The sequence below is a fragment of the Chiloscyllium punctatum genome, chromosome 27 (assembly GCF_047496795.1).
Source record: "Chiloscyllium punctatum isolate Juve2018m chromosome 27, sChiPun1.3, whole genome shotgun sequence".
Lineage (NCBI taxonomy): Eukaryota > Metazoa > Chordata > Chondrichthyes > Orectolobiformes > Hemiscylliidae > Chiloscyllium > Chiloscyllium punctatum.
This window is the reverse complement of record NC_092765.1, coordinates 40,276,290-40,298,119: the sequence shown is the minus strand read 5'-3', so window position 1 is coordinate 40,298,119 and position 21,830 is coordinate 40,276,290. Positions and strand designations below refer to the sequence as shown.

Below are 21,830 nucleotides of genomic sequence, written 5' to 3'. Positions count from 1 at the left end.
ATACCATTTGGTTGCTTTGTTTCATCATCAACACTGCATATGACCTTACATGCCTCAATATGATACAGATACTGGAATCTTATTTTAGTTGACTGCCAGCTAGATTAAAAAGAAACACTTTATTATGAGTCTAAAGCACTGTGTAGACCTGTCAAGGACTTTATCTGAATACAGCTTTTGTATCAAACTGCTGTAAGTAGGACAAAAACCTTTGTTTCACTCCAGTGAGTCACAGCTGACTTGATTACACATTAAGTACAGTTTGCAACAAAAAATGAGGATAAAGAAAATCAAAAATGGGAAAAGAGGGTTTATTTTGCTTTTAAAGCTCATTCATCTTTGAGAAAACTGCCACGGATACTGACAATAATTATGTGACCTGAAACTGGAATTAAACATAAGTTGTCACTGTATATACAAGTGCATGTGTATTTCTGCATGAGAAGACATGTTGAATGCAGGATGGAGAGCTTTCATAAGCAGTGATCAATCACAAAAACCATTACAAAGTACATGTAAGAGTTGTATGACACAACAACTTGAAGAACCTTTAAGCTCTTATTGAAAACTGACATGCACTGTACTGCCAGAGAATGAAACAGCATTCTTCAAGATTAATGGCCTCAACCACCATTCAGCCTGGTAATGGTCTGGACACCAATAATTGTTTGATTTTCAGATTGTTCAAAAATTCCGCAAAGTAAAACAACATCTTATGAAGTGAAAACAGAAATAAAAAAAAAGCTCTCCCACATGTACTTAAAATCAAGAAACATCTTTTTGTATGGATTGGCATCTGCATTGGAAAAAATCAGCATCTACTGCATACAAAATTTCAATGAGTGCATTTATGTTACAAGTTAAAATCTGAAACAATGAGTTGGTGAAAGGTGGTTATTTTCTTCGCCCCACTTTGCTACTCAATTTTTTTCCATCGTCCTCAATTTGATTGCCCTGGGTCAATAAAGGCTGATCACACCCTTTTACTATAACTAAATGACAAGACCTCATGTATAAGCTGGGCAGTGAATGTCTGTGGTTCACTGAACACAGGCTTTGTAGAAAAGCCTGCTGCAACATTCACATATGTGGCATTGTCTAGCATCATTAGCGATTGACTAGGCATGGGAATCTAGGTTTGAATGATCTGAAAATTCAAAGAAATTTAGCCCAATATGCAGGGAGTGGTATTGATAGGGAATTCAATTGTATTTCTCTACATTTACTCCAGATGAAATCTCCTAAGTCCTTAATACATACCATTCAAGTCCACATAGATCACTGTTTCCCCATTAGGAGCGATGCAATTTTAAATAATATCTTATTGATTGGCCTCTCTTTATAAAATTGCCAATTTATAACGTGCAAGAATTCCTGAGTCCACTAAAGTATAAAAGGTAAGTCTGCTGAATGGGAAATATCTGGCTACACTCTACCAGTTGTATGACATGTAAAATAACAGAGAACTGCATCAACAAATATTACAATAACATTTAAGAAAATTATACACAATTTATTCAAGTATGTGAGATCATTACTGATCAAAATCATTAATAATGGATCAGGGCAGGGGTTAAAGGATTAGAATTTTAATGATAATGTCAACCCTCATGGCAATTTGCTGAACATATCTCAAAAGATGAAGGATTAGAATGATCGCAAAAAATGTATCTCTGCATATATCACTTTCCCTCCTTCATCTTTAACTCACTCTCATTTTTACCCTGCCAATTTTCTTCTCTTCTCCTCATATTATCAAGAAGAATAATTTTAGTGAATGCTTGTTCTGGGTATCTAAGGACAAAAAAATTCTGCGAATGCCGACATTTACAATAACCCCAAAATAGTGTTACAACACAAGCTGTTTTAACATTTGCAATAGAAATTGAGAATGAAGGATCCAGTGAAATATCAAACAGATCAACTTAAAGTTTTGTTAAATGAAACTCATAGTAGCCTAGACTTTTATGCGAGCTTTCAGATCTGGGCAGCAGGAGGATACTAGAATGCAGCCATGTCAAATCTGCTTTGCAATGAGTCAATCTGGCATCAGGTGAAACAGGTGCTTCTTTTAGTGGTTACTGGCATCTCCCTGTCTTAAGGAGTCCAGCATCAACTTCCAAACCAGCCATCAATGAGAGGCAGGGAGATATTGTACCTTGCAATGGACTGGAAACTGTTATTTAGTCACAACTTAAAAAATGCAGGTTATATATAAACAAACTCAAAGGATTAAAAAATACACATACTCCACAGACTACCTCTAGTTAGCAGATAGTTCTTTGGTAATTTTTACTGAATTAAAATTTTGTTCACATGGTAAAATCCCTTCAAAACCATCATTTCATAAAAAGACTACCATTTTTCTTTCTGTTAATCAAGCACAAATTAAACAATTAGATAAAAAATTGGACACAAAATATGAAAACAACTACATTTTGAATACTCTGCTCATCATCTTGATGTCTGTTTAGTCCTTTCCACTGTTTGATTTTTGTTTCCCTCTTCCCCCCTCCCCCCGCACCCTCACTCTCATAGTTCTCTGGAGGCACCGTTCACTTCCAGCTCTGTCTGTTAGTCTCTCCCAATGGCAGAAAGGAAGCATAGCGCTGAGGTAAAAGATAAAGGAGTAACAGCTGCCGAGACGTGACAGCAACTTTTCATGCTGTGAGTTAAATGGTCAACTGCACCCTTGAATGAACGCACTGTGTGCAGTTCCTTTGAAATCAATATCCGTAGATGCCTCCTGTCTGAGTCAATTGCTGTAGCTGACAGAATGAATGCTGTTATTGCCATGCTGGAGGTTCCCACCAAGGTGTATTTGCATTGTTGCTACTTCCTTTCCTCTATTGTCTTGGTCTTGCTGCCCACTGCCCAGATCCATTTCTTCAAATCTATCAGCACTGAAATTTCCCACGCATTTAGAGTTTGGAGACTGATGTCCACATGTGTCCAGGCTTAAGTTTCAGAAACACTACCTGCAGCCTTGTGCTGTGTTTTTGTTGTGGTGTTTTTTTTCCATGCGTTGCATATTCCATTGTCCATGCTCAGGCGTTTTGCTCTTATCGAAACACCTCTGACATCCAACAGGCCCTGTCTCTGAAACAAAGCTCCAGCCTCTCACCTTTTCCAGTGCGCCTCTTCTGCTCCCAGCACAGGCTGCATGACTCCTAGGGAAACACTGGAGTCAGCCCGGTGTTGCAGGTCATGTTGTCCTTCCCGGGCAGTCGTCGGTCATTGAACGTGTGCATGTTGATCACCGCCTCTGTCTTCACCATGACTGGTGCCTGAGGCTTGTGTTTCACCCGCCGCTGGCATGTGAGAGATAACCGAAGTTCCTGGGCCATGGTGCTGCATAAGGATCTCTGCAAAAAACACCAGGCACAAGTTTTTCAGGCCATTTTATTACTCTCCAATGTAAAGTTACAATTTGAAATAAAAAAAACATATATAACTTTTGGTCATTTTGAATGATGGTTTTCATCATAGAGTCATGGAGATATACATCACTGAAACAATTCCTTTGGTCAACTCATCCATGCTGACCAGATATCCCAAACTAATCCAGTTCCATTTCCCAGCACTTGGCCCATATCCCTCTTAACCCTTCCTATTCACATACCCATCCAACTGCCTTTTAAATAAAAACTGAAAGAACTGCAGATGCTGTAAACCAGAAACAAAAACAGAAATTGCTGGAAAAGCTGAGGAAGTCCGACAGCATCTTTGGACAGAAACCAGAGTTAATGTTTCAGGTCATGTGACCCTTCCTTAGAACTGTTTTATAAATCATGCAATTGCACCAGCCTCTGCCACTTCCTCTGGCAGCTCATTCTATACACGCACCACCCTCTGCGTGAAAACATTGCCCCTTACAACTCTTATCCGTGTTTTCCCTCTCACTATAGCACTAAGTGATAACAAAAAGGTGCAATTCATTTTCTACAAAACAATGCTTGTTCGTCACAATATATCATTGTTTGATCAAAATGCCATATCTCCTGGTCTGTTAGTGCTGTGGCAGTCCCTTCATCACACAGGCTGAATTGTTCAAGAAAGTGATTCACCTTTTCAAAAGACCCTTGGTTAACAATGATAAATGTGTGTGGTACCAATATTTCAAGAATGAATTGAAAACAAAACAAAAAATGATTGGTATCCAGTTCAGTACTTTTGATATAAAAGGCAAGATTAAGCTAGACATGTGTCAGGCAAGTGCTATTCCTTTCATATGTCTTAACTGCCCTGTATTATCTATATCCTTTGCAATGTTACGTTGCAAACATTGCTTTCCCAATCGTCAATGTGGCTCACTTTGTTTTCTATTATTAGCTGGTCTGTGGGCTGGACAAAAAAAAAATCTCCACATAGTTGTATATTTTTAGGCTGGCAATAATATTTATTTCTTGTGTTGCTAAGCCTATATTTGAAGGCTATTGACCTGTGTGAGGTGCACAGAGATTCAATTCAGAATTATACATTTCTTGGTTTTCAAGAAATGCTGTTCATCGGCAAGGTTATCCTAGCTTGCAAGCAGCAAGTGAAAGAGCATGATTAAAATAATAATATTTAATAGAGTTGCAAGCTGTTTGATTCTACCTCCTGTGGCTTGTTTCCAATTAGGAATATTCCACAAAGCAGGTTTAAAATGAACAGTTTAAGCCATGGAGTTTCAGAGATGTAGGCCTGTGTTTCATTGCAATGTGGTGAAGAAGCCAAAACATTGCCTTAAGTAGTCCTTTGGCAATACTTTGACTGGGCTTGTATCCTTGTAAAATGTTAATTGATGGTAACATTCACCCACAGTACACAGTGCTATCTGAGTTTTATCAAATATATTTGTCTAAAGCATACTGGAAGGCCTTTGATAAGGTACCTCATGGGTGGATGTTGAGTAAGTTGAGTGTCCATGGTGTTCGAGGTGAACTACTGGCATGGATTTATGGATTGGCTGTTTGACAGAAGACAGAGAGTTGGGATAAAAGGTTCTTTTTCGTAATGGCAGCTGGTGACAAGTGGGGGCCCACAGGGTTCAGTGTTGGGACCGCAGCTGTTCACTTTATATATTAATGATCTGGATGAACTGACTGGGGGCATTCTAGAAAAGTTTGCCGATGATACAAAGTTTAGGTGGATAGGCAGGTAGTACTGAGAAGGTGAGGAGGCTGTAGAAAGATTTAGACTGTTTAGGACAGTGGTCCAGGAGATGGCTGTGAAATTCACTGTGAACAAGTGGAAGGTCTTTCATTTTGGAATAAAGAATACAGGCATGGACTATTTTTTAAACAGTGAGAAAATTCATAAAGCTGAAGTACAAAGGAATCTGGGAGTGCTAGTCCAGGATTCTCTAAAGGTTGATTGGCAGGTTGAGTCCATGATTAAGAAAGTTAATGTAATGTTGTCATTTATCTGAAGAGGGTTGAATATAAAAGCAGTGACGTACTTCTGAGACTTTATAAAGCTCTAGTTAGGCCCCATTTAGAATACTGCGTCCAATTTTGGGCTCCACACCTCAGGAAGGACATACTGGCACTGGAGCATGTCCAGCGGAGATTCATACAGATGATCCCTGGAATGGTAGACCTAACATATGATGAACGGCTGAGGATGCTGGGATTGTATTCGTTAGAGTTTAGAAGGTTGAGGGGAGATCTATTAGAAACTTACAAGATAATGTGTGTCTTAGAAAGGTTGGATGCTGGGAAGTTGTTTCCATTAGGCAGGGAGACTCCGACCGATGGGCACAGCCTTAAAATTCAAGGGGGTCAATTTAGAATGGAAATGAGGAAACATTTCTTCAGCTAGAGTGGTGGGCCTATAGAATCCATTGCCGCAGAGTACAGTGGAGGCCAGGATGTTGGGTGTCTTCAAGGCAGAGATTGATAAATTGATAAAATCTCGCAAGGAATTAAGGACTACCGGGAGAGTGCCAGTAAGTGGAATTGAAAAGCCCATCAGCCATGATTAAATGGCGGAATGGACTCAATGGGCCAAATGGCCTTACTTCCACTCCAATGTCTTAAGGTCTTATGGTCTGATGGAAGGGCAGTGGAATCATAAGACGAGTCAATCTTGAAACTTAAAATCTCCTCTCTTTCTTATGGTGAAAATTATGGTGAAAATTCACATTACAGAGCATGTCAGATGATCTGTACCAACACAATCTGGCTCATTTCTGATGACTCCTGTTTACTGTCACTATTTGTGAAATTGTAACATTCATGGCAGGGGAAGGCAATGGACTTTTGTCAATAGTAAATCCTGAATTGAATTCTTACATCCTAATTTCAATGCCATTTGGCCCATCTAGTCTGCACTGACCTTCTGGAAGCATTTGACCCAGACCCACCCCCTTACCCTATCCCCATAACTCCACATTTTACCATTGCTAATCCACCTAGTCTTCACATTCCTAGTCACTCTGGGCAATTTAGCATGGCCAACCCACCTAACGTGCATATCTTTGGACTGTGGAAGGAAACCGGAGCACCCCAGGTAAACCCACGTGAACACAAGGAAAACACACAAATTTCACACAGACAGTTGCCCAGGGCTGGAATCAAACCCAGGTCCCTGGTGCTGTGAGGGCAATAGTGCTAATCATTGAACCATTGTGCCTTGCCTGTTGCCAAAGTCCAATGTGACTTTTCTTTACAAACATGCATTCACTAAGCTCAACAGAAGACAGATGTAACAAGTATTTTTCTGAGTCTTGAGCTACTCTGTCATTGATCAAGTTTCTCCCATACTCAGACAGGTGTAAGCCTCACAAGAGTCATGAACTCAAATAGCACACACTACCAGATTGTTCCATGGTCACACTGTCTGTCAATGCTCTGAAATATTTTAATGCTTTTTTTTTAAATTCAGAACCAAAGGTGAAAGTTGTAGATTCAGACAGCTGCTTGTGGCTCTAATGAATCAGTCATGTTGCCATGGGCAACCAAGAGGTGGGGCAAGAATGGAATTTGCAGCATCAACTCTCCAGTTTCCAAGGAAACAGAGAGACCACTAAAATTCTGTATGTCTCCCCTTCCTGGAATTGAGAGCAAATGACTCATTCTTGTTTACATACCTGTTCACGTTCTGCAGTTTTTCGTAATTTATAAATAAATTCTCCTATTGCCACAAACACTGAGAGCACTAGGCCTGCTGCTAACACAATGAAGATGCCACCAATGTTTTGAATCCCCAGGGCGCTGGCCTCTTTGCTATCTTCCTCAGGGCAGCCGTTGCCTCGCCACCATTTCTCTTTTATCATGTGCAGCTTGCCGTCCTCTTGAAGCTGCAGGACAGCAATGGTTATCTTTTCCTTATATGGTGACCCTGTGACAGAGAGGGATATACAACAATTAATGACAAAGACAAGCTAAAATATCTATTGTGCCAGTACAGTGCACTACGATGCGTGGCATCTTGAAATACTGCTGTCTTGTAATTCATCAGCATCTCTAGAATTTTAGTCCATAGTCATGAAGGTAATGGTTTTTGAGATGATACTATAACAGGATCAAATTGTGCCATCAGCTCTGTATTCTACTTCATTATATCAGTTAAATATTAATTACAATGAAAATCTCATGGGACAGTTGGCTGTGTGCTAAGAATGAAAAGACTGCAAATGTCATTTATTTAGTTATAAAATTTACAAGATTACATTTTACTTTGGGATTGTATCTTGAAATTTAAAGTAATATGAATTGGGGTGGGATTGAGTGGTGGACAGTTCACGTGACCGGTGCTGAAGGCAGTCTGACAACAGGTCTAGGTGGTCTCGCCGCAAAAGATTAACTTGGAAAAATGTGTGAAGAGAAAAAGAGAGAATTTTATTTTGGCATTAACTTTACATAATTATACTTCATTTTTCTCATTAATACCACAAAGATAAATCTACTTTGCTTGAACCTTGGAGCAGGTCCATATACCTTACTACTTAACAACATTATTGGCAATAGGTAACTTTTGTCAAAACAAGTTTCGTAAGTTACTTGGTTCTGAGTCACAAAAGAATTTGTTAACAATACACTAGTGTGATGTTTGACTATTAACAGACAGGTTCTACCCAGCTCTGCACAAATGGTCTGTGGTCTGAAAGAAGTACTGTTCCATACCAAGTGGTGTTCCGATACCATAGCCTTTCGAATCCATAGGTGCTCCAATCTGGGTCAGGTTGCAATTCCTTTGAGTGACATACTCAATGGTGGTGGATTCCATTAGGAAGGCATAATCAGCACCAAGAACTCGTTGGATTCCTTCCTCGTTTGATTTAACGAGTGCTGTTTGCTGCCTGCTGCTCATAAAAGCCCACATCTTCTCAAAAGTGGAAATTTTTGATTTCTGTTGCAACATGAACAAAAGCATTTTGTTAATGTTTTCATTTTGAATTATTTAAACATCTGCTGAAAGTCTACATAATCATCTGGATGCACTTGCAGTCCAATTAGAGCATCAAAGTAATGGCAAATAAATGTAATACTTGAAAACCTGAAATTAAGGACCAAAGATTAGCCTCCGGGAACAGCAAGCAGATTGCATCAGTGTTTTGGAGCTGAGAGCTATCGTATCTGTCGCCACGGTGAACAAACCTATACATGTTTTGATCCCCAGTTCAATCTCCTCACTTCATTTCTAAGATTCATTTTTATTCCCTCCTTTTGTTTCTATTTGCTTAGAGTGGCTGAGGCACCTTTCAGTATCTATCACTTGTGAATCTATATCCTGATGAAAATTAACTCCTTTAGCAGAAGACAGGAGGGGGATATCTTCACTAATTTATTGCTTATTATGTTTTGCAGAGTTTTCTCTGATCTCACATATAACTGTGTTACTGATTAATACTATTTGAAAATAAAAACTCTTTAGCTTGTGTACTTGAATTACTGTCTTCTGGTGATGATGTATTGTAGAAATGTATTATTATTAAATGCAGTACTTCAGGACTCATGTTTGATTCATATCCACAACATGACAAATGCAGCAAAACCTATCTACCAGTGCTTACACTTTCCTCTCAGCCAGCAAATTAATGAATTTACAGATTAAATGTCAACAATCTGGCTGCATTTGTGAACACAGATCATATTTACCAGAAAACCAATTACAAAATTCAGTTCAAAAACCTTTAACCACCTGGTGACTGAGTGTTCACTGACCCTTAGTCTGATCTGAGAATAAAACTTTATTTTAAATAGTGAGATAAGTATTTGCCAACAGATATTGTGCAAAACAGTAATCAGTTGAAGTAACCTCAATGCATGTTTCCCAACCACAGTTCATTCATTGAGGAAGCAATATTAATACTTTAAGTTTGAATGGATATAATTGAAGTGTTGCACAGCTAAAGTAATTTACTGCTGTAAGTTCAGAATTACTTCATCAAGACAATTGACTTGTACAATGATCTAGGTTGTACGGACATTATTATTATTTAATGCGTGGAACTGTATTTGCTGAAAATAGTAGGTCCTATTTTTGGACTTTATTGGATATGTCCCAAACATGTGTATGGAGGACACAATGCACACCTAATCAGTAGAACACACAGATTATGCCAACTCTGTGCTGCTTGATCATTTTAATGTGAGTGCAGCCGGCACTATCTACACTGATCATTAGCTACATGCATTCAGCAGGAAGGCTGAGAGGATACCTCCTCATGCACTTCTCAAAGTTAGAGGTGCTATGGTTGCTGAAGGCGCTGAAATCATTCGGTGTTGTGTGCAATATCTGATCAATAATTGCTGACTATGGGAGACAGAATGCACTACTTTCTTTCTTTTAGACACTACACTTGGTTAAAGAGATGTAATGGAATAAAGATATACTGTAGCTTCAGGGAATACTGGCATTCCTTCAATCACATGGTCTGAAGAGAGCTGTGAGTGATAGTGGAGTTAGTTGGTGCCTGGAATTATGCTCCAAAATCATTGTAGCAATGCAGCAGAAAATTTATTGACATAACACAAGTGGTCAAGGTTAGTGACTATGTTTTCAGATACCAGATTCAATGAACTCTACCAAATCAGAACTCATACTGAGCATTTGTAACTTCACAGTATCCTCACACATTGAGTACTATTGGAAGCCTTACACCTGTATCTCACTGTTTGTACATGCTGCCATTTCTTTAACTATGACAGCCATATCACCTTTGAAGACTGAGTCTCAATGGGCATACTTGAATGGAGCCTGCTGTATAATTGAGCAGGAGTCCCCATTTCCTATTCCTGGCATCAAGGAAACTGTCTCAAGTTTCATGGAGAGTAGAAAGAGCCTCCAAAGCAAATGGTCCATAACAGTATTGGGTACAAAACTTGCAACATTGATCAGCCCTCCAACTTGGGGAATTTCAACATACAGCAGGCACATTATTTGGCTGTTGGTGCCTATTGTTCAGATAATTGCTTTTCTACTGCATCAAAAATGCTTTCTTTGAGTTAACTACCATTATTGGATACATTTATTTAACTAGTATTCCTGCAAAGTTGATGGAATAGTATTTATGGTGCCACATTTGAACTTTGAAAACTGTTCTTCCTTTCCAGTCAGATTAGCTTCTTATTATCACATTACAATAGTAAATTTTAAGAATCCTAAGCAATTACATAAACTAAAGGCAATCAGTTCATCGAACTTTAACCGAGATGGATCTGAACAATTTTTTGTCGATACTACTTTTAAGTTTGTCCCTTCTCGCCAGTTAACCCCACCTTCTAAATCCTTGATTGTCAGTTGTCAGAGAAATAGTGATATATAAAGAGATAGAGAGCAAGGTAGTTTAATAACTTGGCCTTCATACCTCCCTTTGGCATGAAGTTACATTGATTTCCAATTGTTAATTAGATTTTGATAAAGATGAAATATTAGCAGTTTAAATGTTTCATTCAGATTTGACCACAATATTAGTTTGACATTCAAGGCTTAACGTGACAGCCAATGCTGAACAAAAATTGAAACTTGTGCATGTTAAATTTATAGTCCATATTATTAAGATTAGTCAACAATTTCTAGTTAGTAGTTTAATCTGGCAATTCCAAGCCATTATTAACATTGCATTCTCAGTACAATTACAAACAGCAACAGCCAGAAAGTATTCAGTCTGTCAAAAATAACATTTACATTTATATTGTGCCTTCAAAGCACTTTAAAGTAAATAAATATAATCACTGTTGTAAGCTAGAAAGCATGGCAGCATGTTTACACAGAATAAGCACTCACAAACAGCAACATGATAATTGTCATGATACTGGTAGACTATGAACTATTAATGTTCAATATTCATCATCTGATGTTTTTACCAGAGACCTTCCTGGATTAGAATGGTTCTACAGCAGAAATAACCTTCAGCTAAAATAGCTGCAATAATTGCTTGACCACAGATTGAGGCTTGTTCAGGAAATCAATTTGGAATAAATGAAATCAGCTGATATGAAACGAGAGACTTGCATCTTTTGTTTAAAGTTATATTTGCTTGAGCTGTACACATAGAACATACAAGATTACCTAAAACTTTCCAAACTTACAAAGCCAGATTCAGGAATAAACAAATGAACCATAAGCTGCTTGATAACACAGCAGAGAGAGAGAGAGAAAGAGAGAGCAAAAGAGAGAGGATTGATATTAGGAAGGGTTGGTAGGGCTGTCTCTTTCTCCATTTCCTCATCATCTTTAAAACCAGCAACAATGATAAAACAAATCTGAGAACCATCGAAGATTCTACAGTTCAGGTTTAATGTTAAAACCTCAAGGATGTAAAGAAGTCTCTAAATGCTATATTCAATATCATCTGAACCCAATTGACCTTGCCCATTTATAAAAGTTTCTGCATGAGTTTGTGTGTGTGTTTTGAATGTCATACTTCAATTTTTTTCAGGGTTAGTAGGAATAAAATTCCTATTTCTACCAATCAAGGAAGGCCTTGCAATTAAATCCTTCATTTTGATCTAGTGAACAATGTCTTTATTGAGGTGTGATAGATCAGTGTGCTAAACAGAATTCAAAATCTTTGTTTATTGAGAGGAGCTGATTGTGTTTTGTGATGCTGATGAAAGGTAAATATTAGCCAGAACACAGGGCCAGCTCCCCAGCTTTTCTTTGCAATAGTTTCATGGGGTCTTTTATGACCACCTGAAAGAGCAGAGAAGACCTCAGTGTAATGTACCATCAGACAGATAGAACTCTGGACCATGCAGTACTCCCCTTAGTACTGTGCTGGAAGGCCAGCCTTCATTTTATTTCTGTGCACATGTGCTAGAGTGAGATTTGGACTCTCAACCTACTGATTCAGAGACCAGGACTATCAACTAAACAATGACTGAAATGCTTTTGAAACAGTATGTAGTTATTGGATAATTGACAGTCAATACAATTACTTCCTAAATCACTAAATTTCAAAAGAATATTGTATAGCAAGATCAATTCAATTGCACTCTGTTTGTCTTTGCTTTGAGGAACAGTTGGATTGATGGGACTTCATTAAATAGGATTTGAGCATTCTACTCTTCATTGTGAAAGCACAACACAGGTATGAATGGCATAATCACATGACTTGCATGTGATAATTGCATCTTTGGTTCCAGCCTTCTATCTGAAGAATAAGTAAAAGTCTACGCAAGCTTTTCCTTCTGTAAAAAGAAATGTCATTTTAAAGATGGAGTTATGTTTCACACACAGTGGATATGGTGGTGACATGGAAATACAGCCCTCTTATTGAATGGATGAGCAACTATTGTCAATTCATGAGTGACAAATCACAGCAGAGTTACAGATAACTTGAAGCAGAATAAATTGGTTTTACTGCTTCCCATTGTGTATGCAGTTTATGCCAATCATGATTAGCAGATACAAAAATAATCTTTTCATGTTAATCCATCATTCCCATAACAACTATTTAATTGTAAAGGGTGTTTTAATCATTTGCGTGATTAATCTGTTCCACCAACTAGTATGCTCAGTGACTGTGATGGAAAGGCAGATTGGAAAATTAGATGACAGTCAGAGTAACATTACAATAAATTGACTTTGTCATTGGATTCGAGCTCTGAGAGATAAGATGTAATCTGGTTTGATTTCCCACCATGACCCTATAATATTACTATTTATCCCTTAATAATGTTAAGGATGAACACAATGAGTTATGGTGTGGATTACACTGCATGAAATGATAATGGAAGCAGATTCACCAGTAATACTGAAAAGAAAACTGAAAAATATGGAAAAGGAAACATAAAATGTGCAGGGCTGTGGGAGAAATGAGTCGGCCTGGGTCAGAACTAATTGGGTAGCTCTTTTAAAGAACTGACGAAGGTATAATGAGCCAAATAGCCCTACTTTATACTATACAACATTTTAGCTCTGAACACTGAAGAGTTAATTAATCAATTGCTGTTCAACAACTGACCTTCCTCCATCATAAAGTCACTGATGATAGCACAATGATCAACACCATTCACAACTTCTCAAATACTGAGCCATTCTACGTCTACATGCAGAATGCCCTGGATAAAATTCTGGCTTAGGTACGCAATATTTGTGCCACCTCAGTGCAAGAAATTATCATCTCCAACAAGAAAGAATTTTACTATCTCCACTCAATGTTCAAATAGCATTACCATTGACCAGGAATGTACCTGCACCTACCATACAAATACTATGGATATCAGAGCAAGTCAGTGACTCGGAACTCTGAAGTAATTCCTGAACCCCCCCAAAAGCTTGTCCACCATCTACCAGGCACAGATTAGGAGTGTGATGGGAAATTCTCTTCTTATTTGGCTGAGTGTAGCTTCAACCACAGTCAACAGACAAATTAAAAACACCATTCAGTATAAAGCAGCCAGCCTGATGTCCATTCCCTCACCCCAATCCTTTGCCTTGAACATTCACTGTCTCCACATCCGATGCACAGTGGCAACAATGCATATATCCACAGCTTGCACTGCAGAAATTGACCATGCATCCTTTGGCAGCACTTTCCCAGGATCCCTACCAACTAGAGTGGACTGAGAACACCACAAACTGCAAGTTCCACTCCAACTCCTAATCCATCCTAACTTGGAATTATGTTGTCATTCAATCACTATTGTTGGGTCAAAATCTTGAACCCCTCCCCTCTGCAACAGCATTGAGTGTACATATACCATGGGAACTATGATAGTTTCAGAAGGTGGCTCATTTGATCTTCTCAAGTGTGGTTAGAGATGGACAATTATTTCTGGTCTTACCAACAATACTCAAAATGCACAAGTAATATTAAAAAAATGCATCTTTCCCCGCTGAAACTTTGAGTGTTCCACTTCAAAACAAAACATAGCTCTTAAGATCAGGATTTTTATAGAAGAAATACTTTATGACTATTTTTAGCCTTCAAAATAAAAGTGATATTCAGGGCTATGTGTGAATGGAAAAAATAAATGGAAAGATTGGTGTCAAGTTGTGCTTGAGGCAATGCAGGCTGCGAACAACGTCGAATTGGAACTGGAGCAGGTCAGGGGCAAATCAGAGGGTGCCCATATTCTATCTAATGCAACAAAACAAATTTTCCAAGTAGCCCTCCATTATAGGCTGTTTTATACTTCAAACTGATGCTCACTGCAAAGACTAGGTTGGTAAAAGGTAAATGCGGCAACATATTTCATAAAAAAGCATGGAGGTGTGTTGATTTAATGAAGGTTTTACAAGGAATACAATGTGAGATGTTCACTTGAAATAAGGCTGAAAGCTGATTTACAACAAAATGTCAGAACAAAAGAAATAGGAGCAAGAGATGGCTCTGGGCCTATTGAACCCACGGTTCCGTTCAGTATAATTGTGGCTGAACTTTTTACATTAGTTCCACTTTCTTGATTGATCCCCATATCTATTGCTTCCCTTAATGGCTGAAACTCTATTGATCTCAAGTTTGGATATATTCAATTAACTGAGCATTCACAACCCTCTGGGAGATAGAAATCCAAAGATTCACAACCCTCTGAGTGAAGACAGTTTTAAGTTAACTACATTTTTTGTAATTGATCGCTTCCTTTATATTTACTTGTTCAAGATTTTACAAATTGTTTTTACATTTTTCAATAACATTATCCAATTGTACTATCACTTTCTTGATTATCCTTTGCTTAATGTTCATTTTGCAATGTTGTAAGTCGCACCTCTCAATCTAAGACTAGTCCTAACTTGTTGGTCACAGCTTTTCAGTGGCATTTTTAGTGCTGAAAGGGATAACATATTAATTAAAATTTGATGCCATTTTATATCTACTATTTTTCAGCCTAAATCCCTGCTCTAACTCCATCTTCTTTAATTGACTTGGTTTCAATTTAAGATCATAGTTCTGGACACACCCACATCACTTCCTAACTTAATAACACCATATTAAGATCATTCTTTCCCACAGAATCCTTTACTGTACGTTATGAATGAACTTTGTCCCATTACAAAGTAAAAGATCGAAAGTAGATCATTCCCTATTGATTCTTCTAGAATCTATTATTCTGGAAATCTGCCTTGAATGCATTCTGCAAACTTGTCCTTCAAACAACTTTTGCCAATTTGCATTTTGTAGACAGTAAGAAAATTAAAATCCTCTATGATTATTGCATAACCCTTGTTAATTACTTTGTAATTTCCTGATTTACCCTTGGCTAACACGGAAATTACTATGTATCGATCTATAAACTACTCTTATGTGTTTCCTGCCTTTTGTTATTCCATAGTTCCATCCATATGTAAATCTACTTTCTTGCTGTTTCTGGTTTAAGATCTTTTCTTCTTACTGCCTGCATTTCATCCACAATTATCAGGACTATCAGATCCTTTCCGTACTCTCTATCTTTTCTAAAAGTCATGTTCCCAGGCATGTTTAAAAATTGGCCATCATTTTATCATATCTTAATGTCCATTTACCTCTATTTGCACCATAAATATCCATCTTGTTACAAATGCTTCAACTGTATTCAGTAAAGAGCTTTTAATTTTAAAATTTCACCATATTTTCTTCAATTGGCCTTGGCTGCTAACATTCTATTACTATAATTAAGCTCTCTGTTTCTTTCTGCTGCAACATTCTAGGTATTTTTGCAAGGTTTGTGAAGGTTTGTAGCTCAGGTTGAGGTTTAGGGTGTAGGTTTGCTCACTGAGTTGTAGGTTTGATATCCAGTGGTGACCTCCAAGTGATGATGTTACCTAGCCAGGTAATGAAAAATCTGGATATCAAACCTACAGCTCAGCGAGCAAACCTACACCCTATTCTAGGTATTATCTAAATCTACTATCATATACAGGCTTGAATTTTCTCTGTACCTTGCTGTTTAAAGCTCTCTTTACTAATTTGCTAGAACACTGATCTCATCATAGTTTGAGTAGACAAGGTCCTTCTCTCTGTTCATGGTGTCAGCGTTCAGTCATTGAAACCCCTTCTTCCACTCTTACAGTCCAGAAACTATAGACTCCACAAATTCCCACACCAAACTCCACACCACCTTTTTTTAGCTTATAACTTTGACCTTCCAAATGTTGAAGCTAGTTGATCTACATTATTGAACTTTGGAGGAGAGCTTTTTGGGGACTGGGGTGGGGGTCAGTGATAACCAAGTATCACTGCTGAAGAAGAAAATATTCTCCAACTGTTCACACCATATCATTAGCCAGACAAATATAGAATAAATATCATTGCTCTTCATGAGACATTTCTGGTCCCTGTACCAGTCATTCTTGACACCTTCTTGCACTGGTCTGATTTTAAAGGCATCTAACAATAGTTCTAGTATTACTCACACCTTTTATTCTCTGATGTCTCAAAAAGCTGCAGAAGTGCATGGAATCTATATCAAATGAAAATGTAAAGGACTGGGAAGAGAAACTCAGAAGTCCATTTGTTCAGTTCCAACGGTAAGAAAAATAATAATATGTCTCTGTAAAACACCTTGGGATCATTTTCTACAATGGAAGCATCAGGCAAGTGCAAATAACTATTAAGTGCGGACTTAATGCTGCATTTTCTCCACAAAATCAGCTCAAAGTGCTCTTTCTGGAACATTTTAAGGTGGTATAAATGCTCAAGTATTCCAATGTGCTTTACTCCATTGTATTAGCCAGAGAATGTGGAGGAAAAGCAGGCAGGAGGCATTGCTAGTTGGAAATTTTCCATCTCAGCATGAACAAAATATTAAGACCAGCTAAAATCCACTAAACATTGGACAGCATAACTGCAACAAACTGGCTGAGTGACCTGTTTGGAGGGAGACTTAGCCATGAAGAAAGCTCCCAGTACTTCCATGATCTCGAGACCTGGCTTTTTGCTTTAATCATTAACCTCACTGTTTACGTTTCATGCTACAATCAGCTCTGGATCACAGCCCACATAAATTCATCATTGCTGCAAGAGAAAAGGGGGCTAGATCATAGACAGTCTGTGTACCCGCCATTATTGATAGTTGATTTAAACTTCAACTCCACCTGCTGCTGACTGGGTGGGTATCATCTGGCTGCCTGAGAGATCAAAAATCTTTCTGTCCCAACCTTAGCTGTATTCAAAGCCGTATAAGGTTGGGGATTCCATAGGTTCATAGTGAAATCATTTCTCATCTCAACCATAAATAATCAAATCCTTATCCTGAACTTGCATTCCTTGTTCTAGATTCCCTCTCTGTGCCTACCCCAATAATTCCCTTCAGAATCTTGTATGTTTCGATTGCATAGTTTCTCATTCTGCTAAATTCCAAAGAATAAAGGTTTGATTTCCTCAGATTCCTAGCATAAGACTAACCCTCTTATCTTCAGGAAATTTATTGCAAAATGTCATTGCATTACCTCCAAACCAAGTGCAAATTTTCAAGTATGGAGAGCAAAAACAGCATACAGTGGTCCAGGTATGGTCTCACTGAGCTTCTGTACTCAGTGAAGCCTGCTATATTCCTGATCACCAGTCCGTATATGAAAAGCCAACCATGCCACTTGTCTTTTTGGTGTTCCTTCATATTAATTTTCTTTTCGAATAATTTTGAACAAAAGTCATACCAGACCCAAAACATTAACTTAGTTTCTTTCTCGATGGATATTGCCAGACCTGCTAAGTTTAACCAACATTTTGTGTTTGTTTCTGATTTCCAGAAATCACAGTAATTTGTTTTTGTGCTAACTTCCCAAATTCCCTGCATGAGCACACTCTGCAGTTTGCTAGTAACTACACTGACAATAAATGCCATACCTTAAGTACTTAAAATGAAAGAAGCCCATAAGGTGCTTTAAATTTTGAAGTTTCTTGACACATAGTCATGACGAACCAATTCAATTATTTTGTTTCTATCTTCAGGGCAATATTTTGCTTTCACTAGTTCTCTCTAAACTTAGATCTTGCTGGAATATTGTTCCATGGTCTCTAGATATTTCTCAGTACGTCCTTTAAGTCATCATATTTTACTTAAATTATTGTTTTTGGGCTTTGGCATTTGTTCCTTGTCAGTTGACCCAAGAAGGTAACCAACTGTGCAGTTCAATTGTCCCCATCAATTGCAGCAAGTGTCAACAGGCTAACTGACCAGAGGAACATCACTGGTCTATCCATAACCCAGTGTTCATATTTGTGTAGTTTTCACAAAAGATGATAACCAGGATTGGCAACCCTGGATTGATTTTCTTCCTTGACCTTGGGTCCAATTTTCAGCTTTGATGGGAAGATCAAGTAACTGCACAGACTGGAAATGTTTCTGGTGTACAACTCAGTGATTTATTTTGGAATCATTACAGCAGCCTGGTTGAAATAATTTGGTTGATGAAACGCATTCATCTTAAGTAAGATGGGAATTAAATTGTTCATTTGCTACTAAATGTTGCCAAACTGTTGCATTTTTGTACTGGGGCCTGGTATTCTTTACAAATCTCACAAAGGTATCTGACATTTACAGCAGTAATTATATGCTACTGGGAAGAAAGGAGCTATTTTGAGCCTTAAGAATGCTCTAAAATGGGGCACAACCAGATGAAAAATGAATTTTAATCAAATGAGTATTGAATTAAATGATTGCACAGTATGCTTTCTCTTTTTAAGTCTAGGGCTTATATGGTCCATAAAGTAGCTATCAACAGAACTGCACTTCACATTAAGTAAACAGAAACAAACTTTGTGTCTCAGGCTTTATATATTGATCATAATTAAAATATTCAAACACTAAATCCTTGAAGCGTCATGTTAATAATATGAAAGATCATTATGCCTTGAAATATTGAAGTTTCAAGATTTTTCTTCACATAATGAATTTCTAAATTAATCAGGTGAATTTCTGTGACCACCTTAAATCAACCTTTAACACTTTGATAATCTATACAACCCATTCCACCAACCTCAAGCCAGTTGAATAGTCATTGGTCAGTTTGAGTCTTGATGACAGGCAGAGTCCACAGGAGAAGGTTAAGAGTTGGCAAACATTATTACACAGGAGATTAATTGGCACAAAATCAGCAAGGTCATTCTTTGTGAGCAAAATGGCCAGGACAGACATTGGAAATGTGTCACATTTATAGGATACATTTATAGGATCTGATGGTGGAAATGAGAATAATTAAGAAACAGCATTATTCTGCTTTTAACAATGCAACAGCTGACCTGGTTTCTTGAAATGGAAAGTATTATATCCTTCACCTTGCTGAGCATAATTTCAATAATAAAAGGAATGCCTTGTGGCAAAATAATGGCCTAAGATTTGGTTTCCTAGCAAGTGTAGTTATGGCAGTTACCTTGTGATATCTCTCATGTACACAAAAGCCTAGTCTGATCCAAAATTATGGAACTTTCTTGGTCTCAGTTTGTGTCACTTACTACATTGTGCATTTCTTGATTTTTTTCAAAGATTGTTTTACAAGATATGAGACTGACTGGCTCAGTCACCATTTGATCATTTTCTTTATGACAGCTTGTCCATCAAAGCACATTTGACCAGATAGAAGAAAATCAATGTTGAAGGAAGCCTGAGAAAAGTTTACATTGTTAAAAGCTTTGGCATTTGATGTTGGGCAAAGTAAGTACAGAAATACTCAGAGGATTAATCTCTTCACACAACAACAGCAGGTGAAACAATTGCTCTTGTCTTGTTAGATAACTATATTCTACACTAAAATAATAGTCAGTATTTTTTTAAATACAGGATTAAAAGAACAAGTGTGGAATATAGCTAGTTGGGAGATGCATTCAAAACACAATCAAACATTGAGAAAGTGAGGACTGCAGATGCTGGAGACCAGAGTTGAAAAATGTGATGCTGGAAAAACACAGCAGGCCAGGCAGCATCCGAGGAGCAGGAGAATCGACGTTTCGGGCATAAGCCCTTCTTCAGGAATTCGAATCATTCCTGAAGAAGGGGTTATGCCCGAAACGTCGATTCTCCTGCTCCTCGGATGCTGCCTGGCCTGCTGTGTTTTTCCAGCATCACATTTTTCAACAATCAAACATTAAAACTCAGTCAGTAGGCTTTGTAGTTTAAAGTTCCATCAAAAAACATTTATAAAGAAATTGCTATTCAGCTAATTGATTTAAATTAATTTCCAAGTAAATTTAGAAGTGTCACTGATTGCCCTTCAGATAGTGGTAGTTTGATTTCTTTTAATTGGCCGATACAGTGGGATCCTTCAGGAAAGTACTATGGCTGGATTGCTTTTGGACAAGTGACAGCTGAACAGCTTTCTCTGATCGTTCAACAATTCCTAATACCTTCAGTCATCAATGCTGTTTGCATTCTCCACTTACTTTCCAAAAATAAAGCAGCTAAATCTTACATTAAGCAGATTCACTTGAGTATGCCAGCTTTTCTATCATTCTCTTTCTCTCGTACCTCTAGTGTCTCTGTCAATCCCTTTGTCTGCCTCCTGCAATGTTCTTGGAGGGGGTGGGTGGTGGGTGGGGGGTGGGGAGCAATTTGTAACGGCACTTTCTGCCCATTTAGGAATCTACAGAAAGGTATCAACCCACCCGCATCTGTCCACCCTTGTTGGTGCCCACCCTTTCCTTGTCACCCTGGAGCATCCCTGGGGAAGGATTAGTTGCAGGATTGGCAGCATCCAATGCTCCTATAGGACTGGCAGCAGCCAATGCTCCTGGGTTACTGTGCAGTTGCCAGACTTTCAATTAGTCAGCAATAGTAGGTGGCAGGATTTCCACTTTACTGGTGACTTCTTCTGTGGAAGGACACATGCTGCCCACTTAAGTGCCTGATTGCAGTTAAATGAACTGGGGGCCCCTTGGATACATGACATTGGTTGCTCACCAGTTTCTCCCCTGCCAGTGGGCTGAACCCATGTCACCGACATAGCATTTTATCCACGCTTTGAAGTTAAACCTTAAAGCCTATGAATTAATCTTGGTGTTTGTCAGATTTTTATAAGAGTAAAAATATTCATAAGAAATTTGCCCATTGAAATCCAGAATTAGATTAGATTACTTACAGTGTGGAAACAGGCCCTTCGGCCCAACAAGTCCACACACCCCCGCCGAAGCGTACCCACCCATACCCCTACATCTACATCGACCCCTTACCTAACACTACGGGCAATTTAGCATGGCCAATTCACCTGACCTGCACATTTTTGGACTGTGGGAGGAAACCGGAGCACCCGGAGGAAACCCACGCAGACACGGGGATAACGTGCAAACTCCACACAGTCAGTCGCCTGAGGCAGGAAATGAACCCGGATCTCCGGCGCTGTGAGGCAGCAGTGCTAACCACTGTGCCACCGTGCCACCCACAAATTCTAATGGATTGTATTTAATTTGCTGTTTCAGGGCAACACCCATCTTTCACTCCTTGATAGAAGCAATTGCTTAAGATAAGAAACATAGAGAAGGC

General features: G+C 38.4%; 1 protein-coding gene across 2 annotated transcripts in view; it reads right to left on the bottom strand.

Annotated features, from left to right (window-relative positions):
* Nucleotides 1-324: 324 nt before the first annotated feature.
* grik3 (glutamate ionotropic receptor kainate type subunit 3) overlaps nucleotides 325-21,830 on the bottom strand; it is a 507,530-nt gene continuing 486,024 nt past the window's right edge. Inside the window, exons 12-14 of one of the 2 annotated variants that reach the window (XM_072548545.1) lie at nucleotides 8,112-8,337; nucleotides 7,076-7,326; nucleotides 325-3,365 (exon numbers count right to left, since the gene is read on the bottom strand). In XM_072548545.1, coding sequence (XP_072404646.1) covers nucleotides 3,171-3,365; nucleotides 7,076-7,326; nucleotides 8,112-8,337 — 672 coding nt within the window. In that variant the 3' untranslated portion in view covers nucleotides 325-3,170. The remainder of the gene's footprint in view (nucleotides 3,366-7,075; nucleotides 7,327-8,111; nucleotides 8,338-21,830) is intronic. The other variant, XM_072548544.1, reaches the window with a different exon arrangement.